At 43.1% G+C, this 21,843-nt stretch overlaps 2 protein-coding genes across 22 annotated transcripts in view; one reads left to right on the forward strand and one right to left on the reverse strand.

The window, feature by feature from the left end:
* Positions 1-21,843, reverse strand: part of LOC144285016 (uncharacterized) — a 293,890-nt gene that overhangs the window by 257,813 nt on the left and 14,234 nt on the right. For 20 of the 21 annotated variants that reach the window (XR_013353385.1, XR_013353390.1, XR_013353389.1 and 17 more), the window contains exon 4: positions 3,085-3,180. The exons of the other annotated variant lie outside the window; for it this stretch is intronic. The gene's annotated coding sequence lies outside the window, so the exon portion shown is untranslated. The remainder of the gene's footprint in view (positions 1-3,084; positions 3,181-21,843) is intronic. 21 annotated transcript variants of the gene reach the window in all.
* Positions 16,356-21,051, forward strand: GSTK1 (glutathione S-transferase kappa 1). The gene is made up of 8 exons (XM_077850236.1): positions 16,356-16,519; positions 17,305-17,386; positions 17,580-17,708; positions 18,020-18,120; positions 18,293-18,328; positions 19,974-20,090; positions 20,460-20,553; positions 20,813-21,051. The coding sequence occupies exons 1-8, from the start codon at positions 16,448-16,450 to the stop codon at positions 20,860-20,862; spliced, it is 681 nt and encodes a 226-aa protein (XP_077706362.1). The 5' UTR covers positions 16,356-16,447; the 3' UTR covers positions 20,863-21,051.

Genomic DNA, 21,843 nt, shown 5'->3' on the forward strand with positions numbered 1-21,843 from the left:
CCACCCCCTCTATCTCTCATGAATTAAAAAATATATATATATATACAGAGCCCTGCAACCACTCTCCATCTCCTCCCAGCCACCACCTGCTCCCCAAGGAACAATTGCAAATCTACCTGGAGGACTCTACGGAGGCAGGGAAGAGGAGCTGGATTTTGTGTCCTTTGCTGGGGTTGGAAATAGGAGGAAACATGACTTCACTCCTATTTCCACCCCCCCCCCCACTTCCCTTAGGCTACCCCCAACTGCCTGCCCTCATAGTGCATGGATCCTGGATTCCCCACCCCACCTGAGCAGGTCCTGACAGGCAGTGGCATCAGGGAGGAGAATTGGGGGAAGCATGCATTTTCTCCGTACTTATGGAGTGTCGGAGATATCAACAGGAGTAGATTATGTCAAAGGTAAGCTCTGGCCATAGAGTGACTGAGGTACAAGAAAGGAAAGGCCATATAACTTTTCGGGTCTCTGGCTGAGGTGTGTCTGAGCAGGGCAATGCTCCTACCCAACTTCGGTGAATAAACCCAAAGTCCAAACTGCAAACCCGAGAGACTATACAGCCTGGGATCTCTGTGCTGTTGGATGCAGCCTTCTGACAAATAAAGACACCCCAATCATATTGGATCTTTCTAGTCCCTAAAATCCTTAGCCAAGGACTTCATTCACACTGCAGCATAGCCAATGCCAAATAGACTCAATTAATCAGTTAAATAAGATTAGCTATTAGGTTAAAATTACCTGCTCTGGAGTATATAAGTTTTCTATTTGTTTATGTTTTATATTTGTATTTTGATTATTCAGCCTCATGTGAAATTTATTTTAATATAGGAAAATATATAATATAAAAATTAAATACTTCAGGGGATTGCTTTAATCTTTTTATGAACTAGTCAAATTATTAAATGATAAAATGCCTTTGCCTTTGCAGTTTACCTTTTCATGAGTTACTCTAATTTCTAAATCTGTATTCTAACATCTGAAAGTATTAATGCAATTACATTTTTGGCACTGGTTAATTGTATGTGATGTAAGCTTTGAATTTGGTTTTCAAAGGCTGAGTAACTGAAGAATATATCTGGCAAGTCCTCATCTGAAGAGGTCATCCACAACATCCAACTCTACAGCCTGAGTCTCCGCTCTCTTGGGTCCTCTATGGCCCGGGGCAACACAGACTACCACCTGTTTAAAAACTCTCCACCCCTGGCTTCTGTATCTGTTCAGCTGCCTGGTCTTTATCCTGTTTCCTTACCATCAAGTACTTTAATTAAACAAAGAACTCACTCACAATTTCCACACTCCATTTGTTGCTACCACTAAGGTGACCAACCACTGAGGTTTTAAAACCCAAAATCCTACATCTCAGAAAACCCTGTCTTGGGCAAACTGGAGCAGTTTGTCACCTGAGCACCACTCAAATAACTGAAGTTATATTCAGACTTCAAGTACTATCTTCCTTTTCTTTTTTTTTTTTTTAAGGATTTTATTTATCCATTTGAGACACAGAAAGAGAGTATAAGCAGAGAGGAAAGGCAGAGTGAGAGGAAGAAGCAGACTCCCCCCCTAAGCAGGGAGCCTGACGCAGGGCTGGATCTCAGGACCCTGAGATCATGACCTGAGCCGAAGACAGACACTTAGCCATCTGAGCCACCCAGGTGCCCCTAGATTTCAAGTATTGCCTTTCAATGACAGCTGTGATATTCGCTCCAGTATCATTCCTTTAGGAGCAGACATTCACAGACTAGAATTTCTCACACAAAACACAAACACAAACGCTGGTGTACACGTGCATACTACTCCTTAAAATCCTCCACTACCTTCCATTATCTATAGACCTTCAGATGGGCATGCAAAGCCCTCCATACTGTGTCTCAGACTTACCTCTCCTGACAGATTTTGATGCTTTATAATAGTCACTGTACTGAATATAATCATTTGAAAAGTCTGATGGTTTGGATATGGATGTTTTCTTTCAATTATGGAAAACTATACATTCAGAAAAGCAGAGAAATAGAACAGTGATCCCTTATGTACCTCAGCCTCAACAACTATCAATTTTCTGCCATGATTGTCTATAGAAGGCTTCTGAGTAGTGTTATATGATTCAAATATTTCTATGAGCTTTAGCCTACAAAATTTTGTGCGTTCTAAATTTCCCCTAAATGTCATGTCCATTCTCTCATGGACATGTCCATGTCTGTGATTTGATCCCCTTCAAATTAGCATAGGTGTGTGTTCTCTGAAATTTCTAATTCTATTTTGCCCTTTCAACAATCCTTAAGTACGTCCCACTGTATTTAGCTTAAGTTCCTTGAGAAGTGGTTCTGCTTGTTTTTCCTAACTCATTTCTTTGGCCATTTTTTTAAAAGTAATCTCTGTGCCCAAGTGTAGCTCAAACTCAGGACCCAAAAATCAAGTTTTGCATGCTCAGGCACCTGGGTGGCTCAGTGGTTGAGCATCTGCCTTCAGCTCAGGTCGTGATCCCAGGGTCCTGGGATCGAGGCCCACATCAGGCTCCCCGTAGGGAGCCTGCTTCTCCCTCTACCTGTGTCTCTGCCTCTCTCTCTGTGTCTCTCATGAATAAATAAATAAAATCTTTAAAAAAAAAAAAAAAGTGTTGCATGCTTTATCAAGTGAGCCAGGTACCCCTCTTGGGCCATGTGTATTTATTTTTTTTAAGTATTTTTTTTTTTTTAATGATAGGCACACAGAGAGAGAGAGAGAGGCAGAGACACAGGCAGAGGGAGAAGCAGGCTCCATGCACCGGGAGCCCAACGTGGGATTTGATCCTGGGTCTCCAGGATCGCGCCCTGGGCCAAAGGCAGACGCCAAACCGCTGCGCCACCCAGGGATCCCTTGGGCCATGTTTAATGTGTGATTTGCAACACACACTGTACAATAGTTTTGTCTTCTTTCCTCATAGAGCTATTGAGCAACCCTACACTACTCTTCAGTAAGTCTTCATTTTAAAGAGTTCTACATTAGTCATAAAATATCTGTTTGTTTTAAAACCAATAAAATCAAGAAGAAAAGTCCTAAGATCTCTTTATCCATTCCCCCCCACCCCCCAAAAAAACAGGTTTTACTTACTTTCCAAATCTCTTGTCCAACTTTCCTGAAGAAAGCCTAGGGTCATGTCTGAATTCTCAGTCCTCCTTAACCAGTGTATGCTGGCAAACCAGTTCTCTGGGAATGAGTGTGGAGGAGAGAGAAAGGAGAGAGAGAGAGGAAGAAAGCAAGCAAGCAAGTAGGCCTGATGAGAAGAATATTCTGATTTTCATTGTATAAATACTCCCCCTGTGATGGAACTTGAATTACCATCACGACGTCATTAAATGGAAGTTGGGAAGAGATGCACACCCCGTCTGTGCTCTCTATCTGGTAGCCGACTCCAGGACATCACTCAATTTCCTCAGGTCAAAATAACAGAAAGGCTGAACATACCAATGCTATAGCCACATGGTCTAGATTTCAACATAGTACTAGCTCTGTGACCTTGGGCAAGTTGCTTAACTCCTCTGAGGCTCAATTTCCTCACCTTTACAATAGTGGTAATAAACACTTCTGTCTCATGGGTTTTGCTGTAATGTGCACAACTCTTACAATAGCTCCTAACATCCTGTAGGCGCTCACGTATTTCCTGTTATTACCCAGGAAAGAAGATCAAATGGTGCCGCATGGAGTTACTGCCACTAGATGGCATCCTCCTCATTCTTGTAGCGCGATTTGTTCTAACAGAGGTATTTGCAACGGGACAGTCAAGGAGTCGTAACAAGATCAGATGAATTAACTAACAAGACTTCCCCCTCTCTCATCTCCTGGCTTAAGTTTCATATTTTCCTTTAAAATGTCCATTAGGAGGAACCCAGCTATTGATGCTTATGACCCTTGCTGCCACTTCTAAAGCTCAATGCAGAAGCTATTTTCAATAAAAAATGCCTAATCTTGGGGATCCCTGGGTGGCTCAGCAGTTTAGCACCTGCGTTTGGCCCAGGGCACGATCCTGGAGTCCCGGGATCGAGTCCCGCGTCAGCCTCCTGGCATGGAGCCTGTTTCTCCCTCTGCCTGTGTCTCTGCCTCTCTCTCTCTCTCTCTCTCTCTCTATCATGAATAAATAAATAAAATCTTTTTTTAAAAAATGCCTAATCTTACTTAGTCATTATAGGAATCAAAACAAAAGCCACAGTTGTCCTTGTTACATAAGGGGTCAACTCTGATCTTTGCTCTCCTCAGCTATCTCCTCTCACTCAAAGGAAGACAGTACGGCTTCAAATGTTACATCCATTATCGTCACATTGTTTCCTGCCCAGTCACTCTGAAAGGGGACATAAATCAGTCAAACAATAGTTCAGTTCTATAAATATTTACTGAGCTACTGAATATGTGAGCTACTGTACCAGATAATAACGATATAAGGGTAAATAACTATACAGAAGGAAAGAATTGGCCTATCAACAAATCTAGATCTTTCCAGAAATCAAATATTAATTTTTTATGAACTCAGCAACTTAGTTAAAACTTACATAGAAGAATAAAGGTCCTTGAATAATTAATCTCTACCAGATACTAAAGCATACTGCTAAGTTATTGTTAAACTAATATAATGGGCAAATGAGCATAAAATACACTCATTTATACATGGAAACTTAAGATATGATAAAAAGTGAACCATATGTGAATGGGCAAAAGATAATTTATTAAAAAGTAATGGTGGGGGCACCAGCTGGCTCAGGTCAGTGTGAGGCATGCACTCTTGATCTCCGGGTTGTGGGTTCAAGCCCCATGTTGGGTGTAGAGACCAGTTAAAAAAATAAAATCTTTTAAAAAATAAAGTTAATAAGTACTAGGAATGAGGCTCACTGTTTGAAGAAAAATAAAGTTGGATCTTTTCCTCTTACTTTATACAAAGGAAAATCCAAATGGATAAAAGATCCAAATGTGAATGGTAAGATGATAAAGTTAAGAAAATACAGAATTTTGTCACTATATGATAGAGAATGGCTTATTAAATAAGATCCCAGAAGTTCAAAACCTAATTAGATTTCCATTCAGTGAAAGGTAGGGATGACAGTCAGGGAGAAGGCATTTACAACATCCAGAAGCCACAGGAGACCACTAAGAAGAGTGTACAAGGAAAACTGACGTACACACATGTACACATATAAATACAAACAGAGGAAGCTCGAGTGGCCAACAGAGGGAAGAGGTGCACATTCCCACTTATAACCAGAAATATGCAAATTAAGTAAGAGTGGCGCCTGGGTGGCTCAGTCCATTAAGCTTCTGACTCTTGATTTCAACTCAGGTCATGATCTCAGGGTTGAGCCCTAAGTCGGGCTCCATGGAATATGTCTGAAGATTCCCTCTCTCCCTCTCCATCTGTCCCTACATACCCCCTATCCTGGCACACACACACTCATATACACTTTGTCTCTCTCAAAAAAAAATTTTTTTAACGGAAAATGATAAGATACTATTTCACATTCATCAGAATAGCCAAAAATTACCAAGCGTTGGCAAGAATGTGAAGGAAAACCCTGGTGCTGCTGGCAGGAGTGATAAATTGTATCACCATTCTGGAGAACCATTTGTCAATATTGGTGAAATAAAATATTCACATACGCTTTGAGATAGATCCACTCACTCCTGCGTACATCACCAAGAGAAACTCTAGCACAGGTTATTAAGGAGACACAGATAAGATGTTCCTTGGAGCACTGTTTGCAGAGGTAGCAAGTCGAAGGCATACCAAACAAGGAGAATGGGTCACTGAGGTGTGGTGGATGCCCAGGGCAGAAGAGCATGCAGCAGTCAGATATAGCACATTAGAAGTCAAAACAGCCCTGTGGATATTTTCAAGAGAAAATATAAGCAGAACAACAACAAAAGAAACATGACAAGATCCACAGCCCAGCACCACTTGTGTATATGAAAAACATCTCGCATGTGAAACAGCAGGTCTGAGGAGGTGATATTCATGTCCACAGACGTCATCCACCACAACAGCACATGTATCCGAGAGAGCACACAATGTAGTAAGTTAAGAATATGGCTGCTAGAGCCAGACCACTTGGGTTCAAATCCTGGCTCTGCTGCTCACTGGCTCTGTTGCCTTGGGCAAGTCCCTTAACCTCTCACTTTCTTTGTTGGAAAAACAAGAGATAATAATAGCAAGTACTCTATGTGGTTGTGAGGATTAGCTGAGTTAATACAAGTGCTTAAACAATGCCTGTCAGTGCTCCCTAAGTGTCACTGTTGCTATTACTATCCATAATAATATGAGCAGGGGAACTAGAAGAGAAAAATAAAACTTAAAAATCTATGGTGAGAGGTGCCTGGGTGGCTCAGTCGGTTAAGTAGCTGACTCTTGGTTTTGGCTCAGATTGTGATCTCAGAGTCGTGGGATGGAGCCCTTGCATCCGGCTCTGGGCTCAGTGTGGAATCTGCTCCAGATTCTCTCTCCCTCCAGCTTGGGCTGTCCCCCCCACCACCACCACCTTAAATAAATAAATAAAATCAGAAAAAAGTAACAAAACAAAAAGCTAGGGTGGAAACTTCTATGTATGATAATAGTGAGCTATGTATTGAAGGGAATGTTTAATTCAACTCTCTCTGTACCTGAGGTTAAAACACACACACAGCCCTCTCTCCTTACACAAGCTTACAATACAGTGAAGATTGGAGGTATCAATCTACTGCGATAAGGGCCACGGTAAGAGAAAGCATGGGGTAGCACAAGAACCCAGAAGAGAGGTTAGCTGGCAAGTTCACAAAGGGATTCTGGAGGATAGGAGTGTTGGGAGGCAGGATAATTTAGAGTTTAAGATTTGGGACCTGAGGGGCACCTGGGTGGCTCAGTCAATTAAGCATCCAACTCTTGATTTTGGTTTAGGTCCGAGCTCAGTGGGGAGTCTGCTCAAGATTCTCTCTCTCTCCCTCTGCAACCACCCCCAACTCCCCCCTCTAAAAATAAATAAATAAATAAATAAATAAATAAATCCTTAAAAAAATTTTTGACACCTGATCACAGTTGTGCCTTTTATTATTGTGCATGATTTTTGATAAGTTACATTCCCAGAGTAATTACAGTTGGAAAACACCCAGGCCCTAAGAATATATTACTAGAACTCAAAAACCCCGGCAAAACCTCTCCATTATCTCGGCTATGACTATGTAGTTCCTATCTCTTTAAGAACAATCCCCCGCCTGAAAACGTATCTGCTCATTGATTTATTTAGAATTAGTTGTAGAGCAAGCTGTTTCCTTTTTGTAATCTTCAGCAAAGGAAGGATGCTAAGGGAACTGATCACATAAGAACTTGGAAGCAGAAGCGGATGATGATGAGGCTGGCTCTTAAAATCAGGAGATAGGGGCGCCTGGATGGCTCAGTCTGTTAATTGTGAAACTCCTGCTTTCAGCTCAGATCAATGATGTCAGGGTCAGAAGCAGGGAGGTTGCTTCTCTCATGCTCCCCCTCTCTCTCTGCCCATCCCTCCTGCTCCTGCTCTCTTTCTCTCTCTAAAATAAATAAATAGGGCAGCTCAGGTGGCTCAACAGTTTAACGCCACCTTAAGCCCAGGGCCTGATCCTGGAGTCCCGGGATCGAGTCCCACGTCAGGCTCCCTTCATGTAGCCTGCTTCTCCCTCTGCCTGTGTCTCTGCCTCTCTCTCTGTGTCTCTCATGAATAAATAAATGAAATCTTAAAAAATAAATAAATAAATAAATCTTTTAAAAAAATCATTAGTTGGTAATTACCTGTAAGAGCCAGAGGGTCTTTTGAGCGACTGACTGATACTTTTGAGTATCAGCTCACAAACTATTATTGGCAAGTGCACTGCAGGGTGGCAGCTGCATTAAAAGGAAATCCAGCAGGCACACACTGATTCAGTAGCTAGAATGTCATTTTGCCATAAGATGGTGGTTCTTGGTCCAGAAAAGGGGACTTGGTCACTGGAGAGTTTACAAATCCCAAATGCAAAACATTTGCTAGGTTTGTTCATTTTTCTCACAGAAGAAACACAAAAATAAAAATACTTGAGCAGCCTGAAATCTGCTTAAGGAATGACCTTGAAAGTAAAGAAGAAAAAGGACATCACACACATTCCTTCAGGCACAGTTCTCATGGACAGAGCTGAACAACATGTTCTCCAGCAGTTTGAAACCAAAATCAGGTAAAGGAAAACAGACAAGTTCCATTTTTTGAAATTGAGAACAATCTCCAATGCAGGAAGTGGCCACCAAAGTCTAGTGTCAAGGTCACATAGATGACTTCAGACCACACAAGTTCAATTATCACCCCCACCCCTAACAGGGGTGAATCACTCCATAGCTTGGTTTCCCCATCAACAGAATGGGAATCAGCATGAAAATAGTTGAAGAGACACTGGGGAGTACAGGTTCAGTTTCTTAAAAAGTTAAATGTACCATTAGGCCCAGAAATTCCATCGCAGCTATCTACCCAAGAGAAATGAAAACATATGTCCATACCAAGACTTGTCTGCAAATATTCATAGCAGCACTGTTCATAATGGCCAACAATTGGCAATACCCCAAATGCCCATCAACTGGTGAAAAGATAAACAAAATGTGGTACTGTACATGTGTGAAATGCTACCCAGCAATAAAAAGTAAAAAAAACAAACTACTGATACCTGCTACAACATGGATGGACCTCAAAAACATATAAACTGAATGAAGCCAGATGCAAAAAAAAAAACTATATATGATTCCATTTACATGAAATGTCCAGAAAAGGCAAATCTATGGAGAAAGACAGCAGACAGCAGATCAGTGGTTTCCTGGGACTAGGAGTGGTTGTGGCATCAGCTGCAAACTGGTCCAAGGGACTTTTTGAGGTAACGGAAATATTCCAAGAAGGATTTTGGTGATGATTGCACAAATCTATAAATATAATAGAAATCATTGGAATGGTATACTTACAATAGGCAAATCTCATCTATGTAAATTATACCTCAACAAAGCTGTTAAAAAATAGCACCTACCTTTGTAGGGTTGTTACAATGATAAAATGAGTTCATTTTTTCAATCTATTCATTTATTTTAGAAAGAGAGAACGAGAACATGAGCGGGAGGGGCATAGGGAGAAGGAGGGAGAATCTCAAGCGAACTCTGGGCGGGCTGATAGTGAAGCAGGAGGTGGGTCTTTATCTTACAGCCCTGAGATCACCACCTGAGCCTGAGCCGAAACCAAGAGTTAGACACTTAACAGACTGAGCCAACACCCAGGTGCCCCGAAATGAGTTAATTTTAATAAAGCACTTATAATGGTATCTGACATGTAGCAAGCAATGTGTGCTCTACATGTATTTGCTAAATAGTATAAATGACTTTTTGTGGTTATGTGATGCATCACATGAGTAAATTACTGACAGTAGTTACATGATTTCCTACAGCACAGAAGGCACGACATCTGAGTAGTTAAGCAAGAAGATTACTGCTCTTCTATAAAATAGGTTTTAAGAATCGGGGGCAATGAGACACCTGAGTGACTCAGTGGTTGAGCCTCTGCCTTTGGCCCGGGTTGTGATCCTGGGGTCCTGGGATTGAGTCTTGCTCACTCTCTCTCAAACAAATAAATAAATGAATCTTTTTTAAAAGTTTAAATAAAAATCATACTTAGCTTGAAGTCCCTCAAGTAGAGACTTTGAAACTTGTCACATGACCTGGCTTCTACCACCACCTCCTCAGGCCACTGCCTTCTTTGCCCAAAAGAACTTCTCTCAGTTCCTTGAGACTCTGGACAGCTTTCTTTTCTATGTGTTACTGGCTCTGGGTGTAAATCTACCTACCTTCCCTCTCCAGTCTAACACCTACCTAACCTCTCCCTGCCTTTCAAGTCTTCATTTAGGGTCACTTTTTTCTAGGAATTTGTTTGGTTCTTTCTTGTTGCCCCAACGCCCCCCACTTCACACACACATACACACACACACACACACACACACACACACAATTTTAACTGAACCAACTTTATGTCTTTTGATTCTCACATCAAAAGATAAATGCTGTTCATACCCATCCCCAGGCACTCACAATAGTATGTGGGGCACAAGAGGCCCCCAAGAAACACTAGTGCAATGATTCTTAGCCAGGGGTGATTCTGATCCTGCAGACATCACCTCAGGAAGTCCTCTCATGCCAATTTTCAATCACTTCCCACTCCCACTCCCAGCTGCAGAAGAAACCACTGATCTGCTGTTTTCTCTGAAAATGTCATACAAATGGAAATGTACATTATGGAGTTCTTTGCATCTGTTTTCATTCACTTAGCATAATATTTTATTATCACAACTAGGATTGGGGGTACTCCTGGTACCTCGTGGGTAGAGACCAGGGAGCTGCTAAACATCCTATAGGGCACAGGACACCCCCACACATAAGAATTATCCACTCCAATATGTTAACAGTGCTGAGGCTGACAACTCCTACACTCGTGGAATGAAAAGTGTAAAGTAATGAGTAAACAGATCATGTTTTTAGACCTGAAATTAAGGATTGCTCCCAGTGCCCTTTGAAAATCTCAATAAAGTCTCTAAAAAATGCAGTATCCCTTTCTCTCCAAAATGCGAAATTTGTTTCTCGAGTACTATTTTCAAAGAACTCCTTAGGATGCGAGAACCATCAGAATTAATATTATATCAGGGGCACTGTGGTGCTTTGCACAGATCCCCTTCAGACATGACCTCCAGCTCATGGAGTGCTGCCAGCAGACAGCCCTCAGCTGAAGAGACGCTTCAGCCCAGTCAGGCCACCTTCCCAGGACAGCCCAGATCCTGTGACTGACATGTGAGGGGCTGTAAAGGCCCAGTCAGCTCACCCAAGCTTCACAAGTCCTTGTGGGGTTGACTGAGAATCAAGCATGAAGCCCAGTGCCTCCCTCAGCCTTGCTCCTCCCCTTCCACAGGAGGCAGCCATAACATCAATCCCTGCTCCGTAAATAAATCAATTCTCTCTCTAGTCTCCAGGAGACTGTGTTCCTATGACACCAGGAAACAATGGCTCCAGCTTCTAAAATGGATTTTGGAATACACATTTTTTAATATATATGTGCCAGGGCGGCTCAGTTGGTTGGGCGTCTGCCTTTGCCTCAGGTCAGGTCAGGATCTCCAGGTCCTGGGATTGAGCCCATCTGGGTCCTTGCTCAGTAGGGAGTCTGCTTCTCCTTCTCCCTCTGCTGCTCCCCCTGCTTGTGCACTCGCTCACTCTTTCTTTTTTTTTAATTTTTTTTTTAAGATTTATTTATGAGAGACATAGAGAGAGAGGCAGAGACACAGGCAGAGGGAGAAGCAGGCTCCATGCAGGGAGCCCGATGTGGGACTTGATCCCGGGACTCCAAGATCATGCCCTGGGCCAAAGGAAGGCTGTAAACCGCTGAGCCACCCAGGGATCCCCACATTCACTCTTTCTAATAAATAAATAAAATCTATTTTAGAAAGGGTTTTCAATGTATAAAGAAATATGCAAACTAATATCTAGTGACAGAAAGATTACTGCAGACTCATGTCTAGTGACAAAAGGCCTTTCAGTGGTTGTTTTGGGAACAGAGGGCAGGGTTCACCAACTGTCTCAGGGAAACTTGCAGCTACGTTCACTGTCTTGATCATGGTGATGGTTGCACAGGTGCATACCTATGTCAAAACTTTATTTATTTATTTATTTATTTATTTATTTATTTATTTATTATTTATTTATTTATTTTTTATTTATTTATAGTATACTTTAAATATTTGCAGTTTATTGTATGTCAGTTACACTTCAACAAAGCTCTTCCATAAAGAAAGAAAAAAGAAATTGTCAAAGCCTTAAAGAGTGTCTAAGAAATAAAGAAAAACTGTATAATCCCTACTAGAATTATTTTCATTTTCTTTAGTTTTGATCCATATGTTTACGTGTCTTATAAGGGTATAATGACAGCACATACTTGCTGTTCTCAGTGTGCAATGTTGTCACACTGGTATGTCCTGATGAACTGTGAGATGTTCAGCTAAATAGGTTATTATTTATATATCAAGTATGCCAGTTTGCCAAGGTTGATCTCTTCTAATAAAGCATAGTGTTTCCAAGATTAGAAGCATAATAATATCAACCTCACTCTCTTGCACTTCGGCATGATTTATTCAGGGGAAAAGCTAGCACACAGGGTTTCACACAGCCCTTGGTAAATCCTTAGGAAAATGTCAGGCCTTAAGAACCCAGATGTTCATCTCAGTTGCATCTTGGCAAATATTGTACCTTAAAACTGTGTCCATGTGTTGCTACGTGCCATTTCACAACTGACATTTTCCTTAAAGCAAAGTAAAATACACAAATGGTAATAAATCAGATAAACCAGTCTCCTTGGAATCCCCTTCCCTGTTCTGCTAGTACAAGTTCCCAAAGGCATTTTCCTACCTTTCTTACTTTTTCTTCCTTCCTGCCTGCCTTTCTTCCTGGGTAGATAAGATACTCAAATGGGTCAAAAATCAAAGTGTTAAATGTTACATCCAACAAAAACTATCTACCTTGCCCTCTCCCAGTCCACTGGCTTCCCTCCCCAAGAGCAACAAGTTTCACCAGTTTTTTTGTCTCTCCATCCAGCTGATATCAGTATGCACATATGTGTATCTGTACACCACATACTTGGAAAGTATCGCAACCGTTAAAAACCACACACTTGGAAAGTACTGCAACCCTTAAAAAAAGACAGCAAATAACATGTACTGTTTTATATCTTGCCTTTCACTTATTAATATATACGGTATCATGGAATATTAATATTTAAAGAGCTTCTAAAGTTGAAAAATAGGGGATCCCTAGATGGCTCAGCAGTCTAGTGCCTGCCTTTGGCCCAGGGCGTGGTCCTGGAGTCCTGGGATCGAGTCCCACATTGGGCTCCCTGCGTGGAACCTGCTTCTCCCTCTGCCTATGTCTCTGCCTATGTCTCTCTCTCTCTCTCTCTCTCTCTGTGTCTCTCATGAATAAATAAATAAAATCTTTTTAAAAAATAAAGTTGAAAAATATTATAAATATTGGTGAATTGAATTAGCTCCACATCAATGAACATTTAGGTAGTTTCCAATCTTTTGCTATTATAAACAATGTAATAAATAACCCTATAGCACATCATATTGCATTAGGCAAACATGTTTATAATACAAATTCCTAAAAATGGAATTGCTAGGTCAAAGGGTATATTTGTAAAACAGAAAGATATTGCTAACCTGCTCTTCTTGTTAGAGGCTGTACCAATTTATACTCCCACCAGTTACATAAGACAATGATTTTCTACAAATTCCTGCCAAACGTCCTGAGTCATCAAACTTTTTGATCTCTGCCAATTTGATATATAAAAAGATATCATAGTGTAATCCTGACTCACGGTTTTTATAAGTATATACAAGCATAATTTTTTATGTTTCATATGTCCATTTCTGTGTATGTTCTGTTCATATCATTGGCCCATTTCTCCACTGGGCTTCTTTTACTTTATTGATTTTGTAGCTCTTTCTACACTAGGTTAATTAGCTTTCTGACTGTAAAATGAACTCAAATATTTTTCCCAGTTATTTTCTGACTTACTGGAGTTTGCCAAAATTTTTAAATTTTATGTATTTGAATGTATAAACCTTATTTTAAGGTTTCTGCATTTAGTATCACAGCTAACAAAGTGGCCTCTATTCCCAGATTTTATTTTTTAAGATTTTATCTATTTATTTGGGAGAGTGACAGAGGGAGCAGAAGCAGGGGGAGGGGCAGAAGGAGAGAGACAAGCAGACTCTCTGCTGAGCAGGGAGCCCAATGCTGCTCGATCCCAAGACTCTGAGATAATGACCTGAGCTGAAATCAGACCCATAATCGACTGAGCTACCCAGGCACTCCTTCTACTCCCAGATTTAAAAAAAAAAAAAATTTTCCCATAAGTTCCTTGGGTATTTTAGTGGTTTCTTTCTTCAACATAAAATATTTGATCGGGCTAGACACGTTCCTTGTGTAAGGTGTTACATATGGGTCCAGTTACATTTTGTTTAAACCTCCCAGTTGTCCCAAAGCCATTTATCCAGCAATCCATCTTTTACTTATTTGGAAAGGCAATTTACTTAAAGTATTTGTAGTTCCCAATATTTAACGCCAAATTACATGACCAAAGCTCCAGGGAGGTTTCAAATATAGACATATCACTGACCATGAAAGATGAGGATTTGGCTTAGATATCCCACCCTGTCTCCACGCCTTCCAAAGTTTGATAACCACATCATATTTAGTTCCTTTACTAGTTATTTTTGCTACTATAAATAATTGGCTTATGTCATTATTTCTTGTGCCAACAACTCTAGTCAGTAGCTAGACATTCCTCTCAGCATATATAAAGAAATGTACATATTTTTTGTTGTTCTCACTTAGTATTACCCACAGGCCTAATCTAAATAATAATAATAGTGTAAGAAGGCAGGATGTAGAGACTCAGATCAACATTTTACCATGCTATGATTCTTAAAATCCATCAGCCCATACAGTATAAACAAATGATTAAATGAATAAATACAAACATAAATACATAAATGGAACAATTCTTCTTTCAAAATTTCAATTAATAAATGTAGAAGAAACAAGAGAAATAGAAAAACATCATTAGAACACCACAGTAATCATTGCTGCAGGCAAATTCTACCAATGAGTGATAAAATTGGTAGGCGAAAGTTTAAGAAGAAACAGGAAATTTTATAACTTCAAAGTATCTCCCTCAGAATGCGTCTAGGTTACCATAGTGGTTTCCACATATATCCACAAATTCTTTGATGTCTTTCCCTCCAAGAGATGTGTTTAATCTACTCAACCAGTACCCCCACCTCCAGACTGGGCTGCACTTAATGACTCGTTCCAAAGAACAGAGGATGAAAAGGGGGAAACGATTTTTAGAGAGAACTTGACAGTTTTTTCCACTTTGCCCAAATGGTCAATGTTAACATCATGTGTAACAAGTCATGCTAGGATCAGGAACCCCCGATACAATTCAAGCAGAAAGGTGTACTTTCAAAAAATCCAAATCCCAGCGTAGACAAGAAAAAACATCAAACCCAAGTTGAGGGACATTCTACAAAATATCTGACCAATACTTCTCAAAAGTGTCAAGGTCAAGAAACAAAATAAAAAGTCAAGAAATTTACACAGATAGGAGGAGACTAAAGAGACAAGAGAACTAAATGCTAAGCGGTACTCTGGAATGAATCCTGGAACCGAAAAAAGGACAATAGTGGAAAAACTGGTGAAATCTGAACAAAGCCCATCATCCAGTTAATAGTAATGCACCGATGTTAATTTCTTAGTGTTGATCATTATACCATGGTTATATAAGGTGTCCACAACTGGGAAAGCTGGATGAGAGGTATGTAGAAACTTGCTTTACTATCTTTACAACTCTTCTGTAAGTCTACAATTATTCCTAAATATTAAGGTTTTTAAAAATAAGTGATGACTTACTTTTAAAATATTATTATGGGGGCTAAATTGCTCTTGGATACTTTTAAATTAATATTACTAGAGAAATGCGTAATTTTTCAGTTTCAGTTATTGCAAAGCAATTAGTTCAATTTGCAAGTGGGTGAAAACAGCAGCCTCCTTTCATTTCATACTTCTATGTAAATGTTCATACTGTCTTTCTATTCTGTTGGCTTAGGGTTGTTTTTCTAATGAATACAAATGAGGAGTGGAATCTTTACGATGTGTTTTCCAATTCATAAAATTAGTAACATAATTTTAATAAAATTCAATGGAACTTTAAAAAATCATTTCCTTGCGGTATATATAATCCCGATGTAAGACGATAGGACCTAGCTACAAACAGAAAAATGGAACACACCATTCCCCAGGATCCTTCCTTATCGTGGCCCAGGAGGGCTCCTCTCCTGCACTCACTCTCCGAGTAGGTACTGATTGTCCAACATGTTCCAGACTAAGCTCTGAAGGAGGGGGGGTGGGGGGGTGGAGTGTAACTTGGACACTTCTTACTCTGCTCCGGCCCTAGAAAGTTCCTGCAACCGCCAAGTCACGCTAATAACTCACATCGATCAGCTACACAAGCCACTGTCACAAGGCTCTAGGCCGTGCGACCTAGGGGTTACCACCACGTAGGCCCACTCTTAAGCGAGAAGAGGAAGCAACCGAGGCCCGCGAGGCCGGCCCACGGAGCACAGCTGCGGGCGAGGCGGGCGAGGCGGGAGGGAGACGGCACTCGGGGCCCGGGGACGCTCCGAAGCCCCCCGCCCCCTCCCCTCCGGCCCGCCCGCCGCGACCTTCAGCCACACTCGGCCGGGGGCGGCCCTCCCGGCGCGGCTGCGCGGCTGCGCGGCGGGGGCGGGGGCGGTCCTCCGGGGCGGTCCTCCGGGGCAGGCCGGGAAGCCGGCGGGATCGTTGCCCCCCTGGGGCGGGAGCCGGAGCCAGAGCGGGGACGGCTGCGGCATGGGGCCCCTGCCGCGGACCCTGGAGCTCTTCTACGACGTACTGTCCCCCTACTCCTGGCTGGGCTTCGAGGTGACTCCGGGGGCCCGCCCGGCCGGCGCGTGGGGGCGAGGGCGGAGGGAAGGGCGGGAGCGGGGCGCGGAGAAATTCCTGGCGCTGCCCGACCGGCCTCAGGACGCGCGGTGCAAAGCTAGGGGTGAAGGTTACTTTGTGTGTCTAAACGCGGTACGGTCGCTGGCTCCAGGTCCAGCCGTTTCATCCTAAGGCAGTGGCTTCCCACAGTGGTCTGGAAGAACACGGGTAACTCGGGACAACCAAGGAGACATCCGTGGCACAGCCACCTCTCAGCCCTGCGACGTTAGTTTCTGGGGAGTGGAGTGCGCACAGCAGGATGAAGCCGCCTACTGAGCAAAGATCCTGGGATCGATTTCTTGGGACGGAGCAAAGTTCATGGGATCATTTATGGGAGTGGAGACATTTGCCATTTAAAACCAAATAGTTGGGATCCCTGGGTGGCGCAGTGGTTTGGCGCCTGCCTTTGGCCCAGGGCGCGATCCTGGAAACCCCGGATCGAATCCCACGTCAGGCTCCCGGTGCATGGAGCCTGCTTCTCCCTCTGCCTATGTCTCTGCTTCTCTCTCTCTCTCTCTCTATGTGACTATCATAAATAAATAAAATTAAAAAAAAATTTTTTAAAAATAAAACCAAATAGTTTAGGGTGCCCGCACAACCCTTACTCTTCTGCACTCAGAGCCTCCAGCTAATCAGTTGCCATTAACAGCCTGCCTTCTCCATCAGCCACTTTCAGTCTGTCCATCTTACACACTGGTTCCCCATCTCTACCTCTGCTCCTGCAGGTCCTGTGCCGGTACAAGAACATCTGGAACATCAACCTGCAGTTGCGCCCCAGCCTCATTGCAGGGATCATGAAAGACAGCGGTGTGAAGGCAGCGGCAGTTGGGACAGGGATTTGAGGGGGGGGGGAGGAGGGAGGGTGGCTGCTCCCAACTGGGTCTTTATGTTGGCATGGACAACTAGTAATTTGCACTCTCCTGAAAACCGGGTAAGGGTCACCTCAAGCCTGGAACTCTTCGGTAGTCTTTCACGAGTGTGCCCAAATTTCCACTTACAGGAAACCAGCCGCCAGCTCTGCTTCCCCGCAAAGCCCAATACCTGATAAATGACATTAGACTCCTAGGACAGCATGTCCAGGTTCCCATGCAGTTCCCCAAGGATTTCTTCTCTGTGATCCTTGAAAAAGGTAAAGAGTGAGATACAGATGGGGTTATTAAGTGGAAGGCAGCAAAGCTGCAAATCATAGTGCCAGGAAGTTGGGACTGGCAACTAGTTCCATGAAATGGAACAAAGGTTGGGAAAACACAGGTCAGCACTGAGTGAGCAGAAGCTTGTGGGGACCTAGGGGGACAAAGAGCAGGACAAACCGGCTATGAGAAAATTTGGGTAGGAGACTGAGGGCAGTTGAGTTCGGGGGAAGTGAGAAGCAGGAAAGAGCTAGTCCTCCTTTGGAGACAAACTAGAAAAGCACTGCCTCTGAGTACCTCTGCCCCACAGGAAGTTTATCAGCCATGAGATTCCTCACTGCTGTGAACATGGAACACCCAGAGATGTTAGAGAAAGTGTCCAGGGAACTATGGATGCGTGTCTGGTCACGGGTAAGGACATAGCTCTGGGAACTACTTGGGAGACCCTGGATAATGGGAGGACCATCCCCTACAACCCAGAGTCTTGGTCCTACCTTCCCCTGTTGTTCACTGCCCTACCATCCTCCCTCCCCCATCTCACACCTCATCACCCCTTTCCTACTGAGTGTTCTCTTCTTCTCAGGATGAAGACATCACAGAACCTCAGAGCATCTTAGCTGTGAGTGTCCTGGCTCTGTCCCCGGTCCTCTCATAGGGAAGCTGAGAACAGCTGGTGTTCAGGAGCAGAGAAGACACAGTTTTCATATTAGGTGGAAGAGGTGATAGTTATTTGGGAAGAAAGGATGCTGTGTTTGAGGGGCCAAATTACTGAAAGGTTGGAATTCAGAGGACTTTCAAAGATTATCTTGTGTCCAAAAAAAAAAAAAGATTATCTTGTGGTTGAAAGGGAAGTGCAGAACTCTACATGGGTAGATTTTATTTCATGAAAGAAGTCAGTGGGAGAGAGATGTTAAATGTTGGCACCCCCAGAATGGGGAAGGATGAAGCAGTGGCCCCAGTCACAGACCTCACCGATATATCCAGAGTAGAAAGCAGGAGACTTTACAGACAAGCTTTAAAAAAGAAAAAAAAGAGAGAGAGAGAGAGATAACTCAAGCCAGAATGATACAGAAGCCGGAGTGGAAACAAATGAAAAAGCTCAAAACATTGAAATGTGTGCCAACCATAGATAAAGGTATAAAAAGTAAATTTTTCTTGGGGTTAAATCAGGAAATTCAAAACAATATTTTCCCTCCAGTTTACAAAACATAGTTGAGGCATATTCAAATTTAATACATAAGATAGCAGATCACAAAGAATGACCAATACGTTCCTCCAGTGTTTTTATTCCTGCAAAGTATTTGCATAGGCTTGCCTTTGCACTTATTAACTAACAATCATTTTCCATACAGTTGTAAACTCTTTGAAAGTACCATTCTCAGTGGGCCTACTTTTGTTTACCTAACTGATCCTCTTTTTTTTTTTTTTTTTTTTTTTTTTTTCCTAACTGATCCTCTGTTGAACATTTGGTCTAGGACACAATTCTCTCTCATGAAGCCAAGTCAAAGACCGTGTCACAGCAGAATGCTCTGCATGACTTCATGTTTGCCTCTCCAGCTTGAGGTCAGGTTGCACTGGTTCTCAACCTTGGATGTATATTTTATCACCTGGAACACCTGGGCACTGCCTGTCAAAAATTCTGTTGTAATTGTTCCAGGGGATGACCTGTGTGGGATTTTTAAAGCTCCCTCAGGAGATTCTAGTATTCAGCCAAAATTGAGAACCACTAGTCCCAAATGATACCAACACACCCCAAACTGAAACTTTTATTCTTGTGAGGCCCCACAGGCAGCTAGCTATATCCCTGTGCCCTGCTCAAAAGTCCTCAGGAAATGATACGAGAATTATAGCCCAGCCCTTGATTCAAAAGAGCACAAGATACTCAGGAACTCTGAGAAGTAGAAAGGCAAGAGCCCAGACTTAATGTCAGGGGACTTGGATTCTAACATTGGCTCTGCCACTAATGAGTTCTATGATGCTAACCAAGTCATGGACAGCAGTCCCCTTCCTAGTTAATAAAAAGGTGGGAAAGCTGGTTTCTAAGATGCCCACTGGCTTTAAAGTTTTGCACTTGTTCTTTCCACCAATCACAAGATTTTTGAAGGGGAAAAAAAACAGCCCTTCTTAGCAAAGATAGACCTTTGTGGGTGGGTTAAGGCCTTACTAGGAAAATGGGAGCAGAGAAGAAAGACTAGAGTTTCTCCTGAGATCCCTACCCCCACTAAAGCAGACAAAGCTGTGTTCCCTTCCGTATCCCCCCTCAGGCTGCAGAGAAGGCTGGCATGTCTACAGAACAAGCCCAGGGACTTCTGGAAAAGATTGTAACACCAGAGGTGAAAAACAAGCTCAAGGAGAACACTGAGGCAGCCTGCAAATATGGGGTAAGCAACTCTTGCTGTGGGTCTCCAACCCCACTGCTGAAGATAGGCTGAGAATCTACTGGGTCCCCATGCTCCTGTTCTAAATGTTGCTCCCAACATGAGTCCACCCAGTTGTCCCAGACAACCCTCATCCTCTCCCTTCCTATCCCAGAGTCCAAGGAAAGGAAGAAGGGAGCCAGATGGTGAAAAGGAAAGACACGTATCTGAGAGTTAGAAAACTCTCTAGAGCTGTGGAGGCTCTTAGCAGACCCCTCTTAGGCTGCTCTGCTTCTATGACCTCAGACAAGTATTGACTCTTAGCCTTCAGTCCCAGACTAATAAATAACTGCTCTATCACCTTACTCCCTACATTCTAACTGCTTTCTCCAGGCCTTTGGGCTGCCAGTCACTGTGGCCCATCTGGATGGCCAAACCCACATGCTATTTGGCTCTGATCGGATGGAGTTGCTGGCACACCTGCTGGGTAAGCCACAGGTTCATGGTGAGCTGCCCTTGACCCTAGCCCCATCCCCATTTATCAGTTGACCGAAGGACAGATCCAGAACAAAACATGTTCTATGCATTTCCAGTAATGGAGCCTCATACACAGAGGTTCCTGGGGGCTGAATGGGGAGAGGCCAGTTTCACCCCCATAGAAAAGAAGGGAACCAAGCAGAACTCTTCCTAGAAAACCCCTGGGGGCTTGTGGGGTCAGCCTCTGACATGTAATTTTTTCCATCTAGGAGAGAAGTGGATGGGCCCGGTGCCTCCAGCTATAAATCCCAAACTTTAAGGATAGCCAGGGGAAGCCTATAGGGATGAAAGCAGACCATCTGCTTACCCTTCTTCCACCGTGTGACACATCTCTTGGGGCCTGATTTCTCTGATAGAGGATCCTCTGTGGCCCCGAGAGATGCCATGTAGGGGGCTTCCTGGTGCCCCAAATTCTGCTCTTCCTCAGAATAAACATAATATTTCTGGGTCTGTGTCCTCCCTGGTGTTTGTGTGCTATCTCTGCAGTCACCTGTCTACTCTAGGTTGTTTGCAAATACCTCCTTCCATACCACGTGCCACGCTGCCCACTTCAGGGCAGCTTTATGGAGGGAGCAGGAAAGAACCCCTCTTCAGGGATGGAAAACTGAATCAGATGGATTTTGCAACTAACCAGTTTGGCACCTCAGCCATGGTTACTGATATGGGGCTGGGATCAAAGGTAGCCAGAGCTTGGCTGAGGTTCTGCCCAGATATTTGAACCACCTCCAACTATACTGACTAGCAGAACCAGGGCAAGGTGGCAACACAGGGAGACAGGCTAGAGTTGCCAAGGGCTGGGAAGTTGCTCATCTGCATGGTTCTCTCCCTTTAATTACAAAGCAGATCCTGGAAAAAAAAAAAAAAAACCAGGGCCTCTCTCTCCAGCCTAGTATAACCCCTGTTCCTTTCCACACAAACCTACAGCTTTCCCACTCCTGCAATTATTTATCTAAAGGCTCTACTGTGTATGTGCCCGCTGTGCAATAATCAGAAAACTTGTGTCTTAGTAGTCTTTGGACTTCTTTGAGGATACTCTTTGTCCAGAAACAGAAACCATACTTTGACATCTGTTGGGAAGCAGTTGTGTATCCTTTGATGGTTCAGTGGCTCCAGAGGTGTTAAAAGAGGATTCCTTGAGGCCCTCCCCTGCCTCCCTGCCCCAGCTCTTTCTGATCTCAGCTCTTTGCCCCCATTTCCCCTCCATCACTCGCTGTTTTCCTCCTCTCCCCACCCATCATTC

The sequence above is a fragment of the Canis aureus genome, chromosome 15 (assembly GCF_053574225.1).
Source record: "Canis aureus isolate CA01 chromosome 15, VMU_Caureus_v.1.0, whole genome shotgun sequence".
In the NCBI taxonomy this organism is placed as follows: Eukaryota; Metazoa; Chordata; class Mammalia; order Carnivora; family Canidae; genus Canis; species Canis aureus.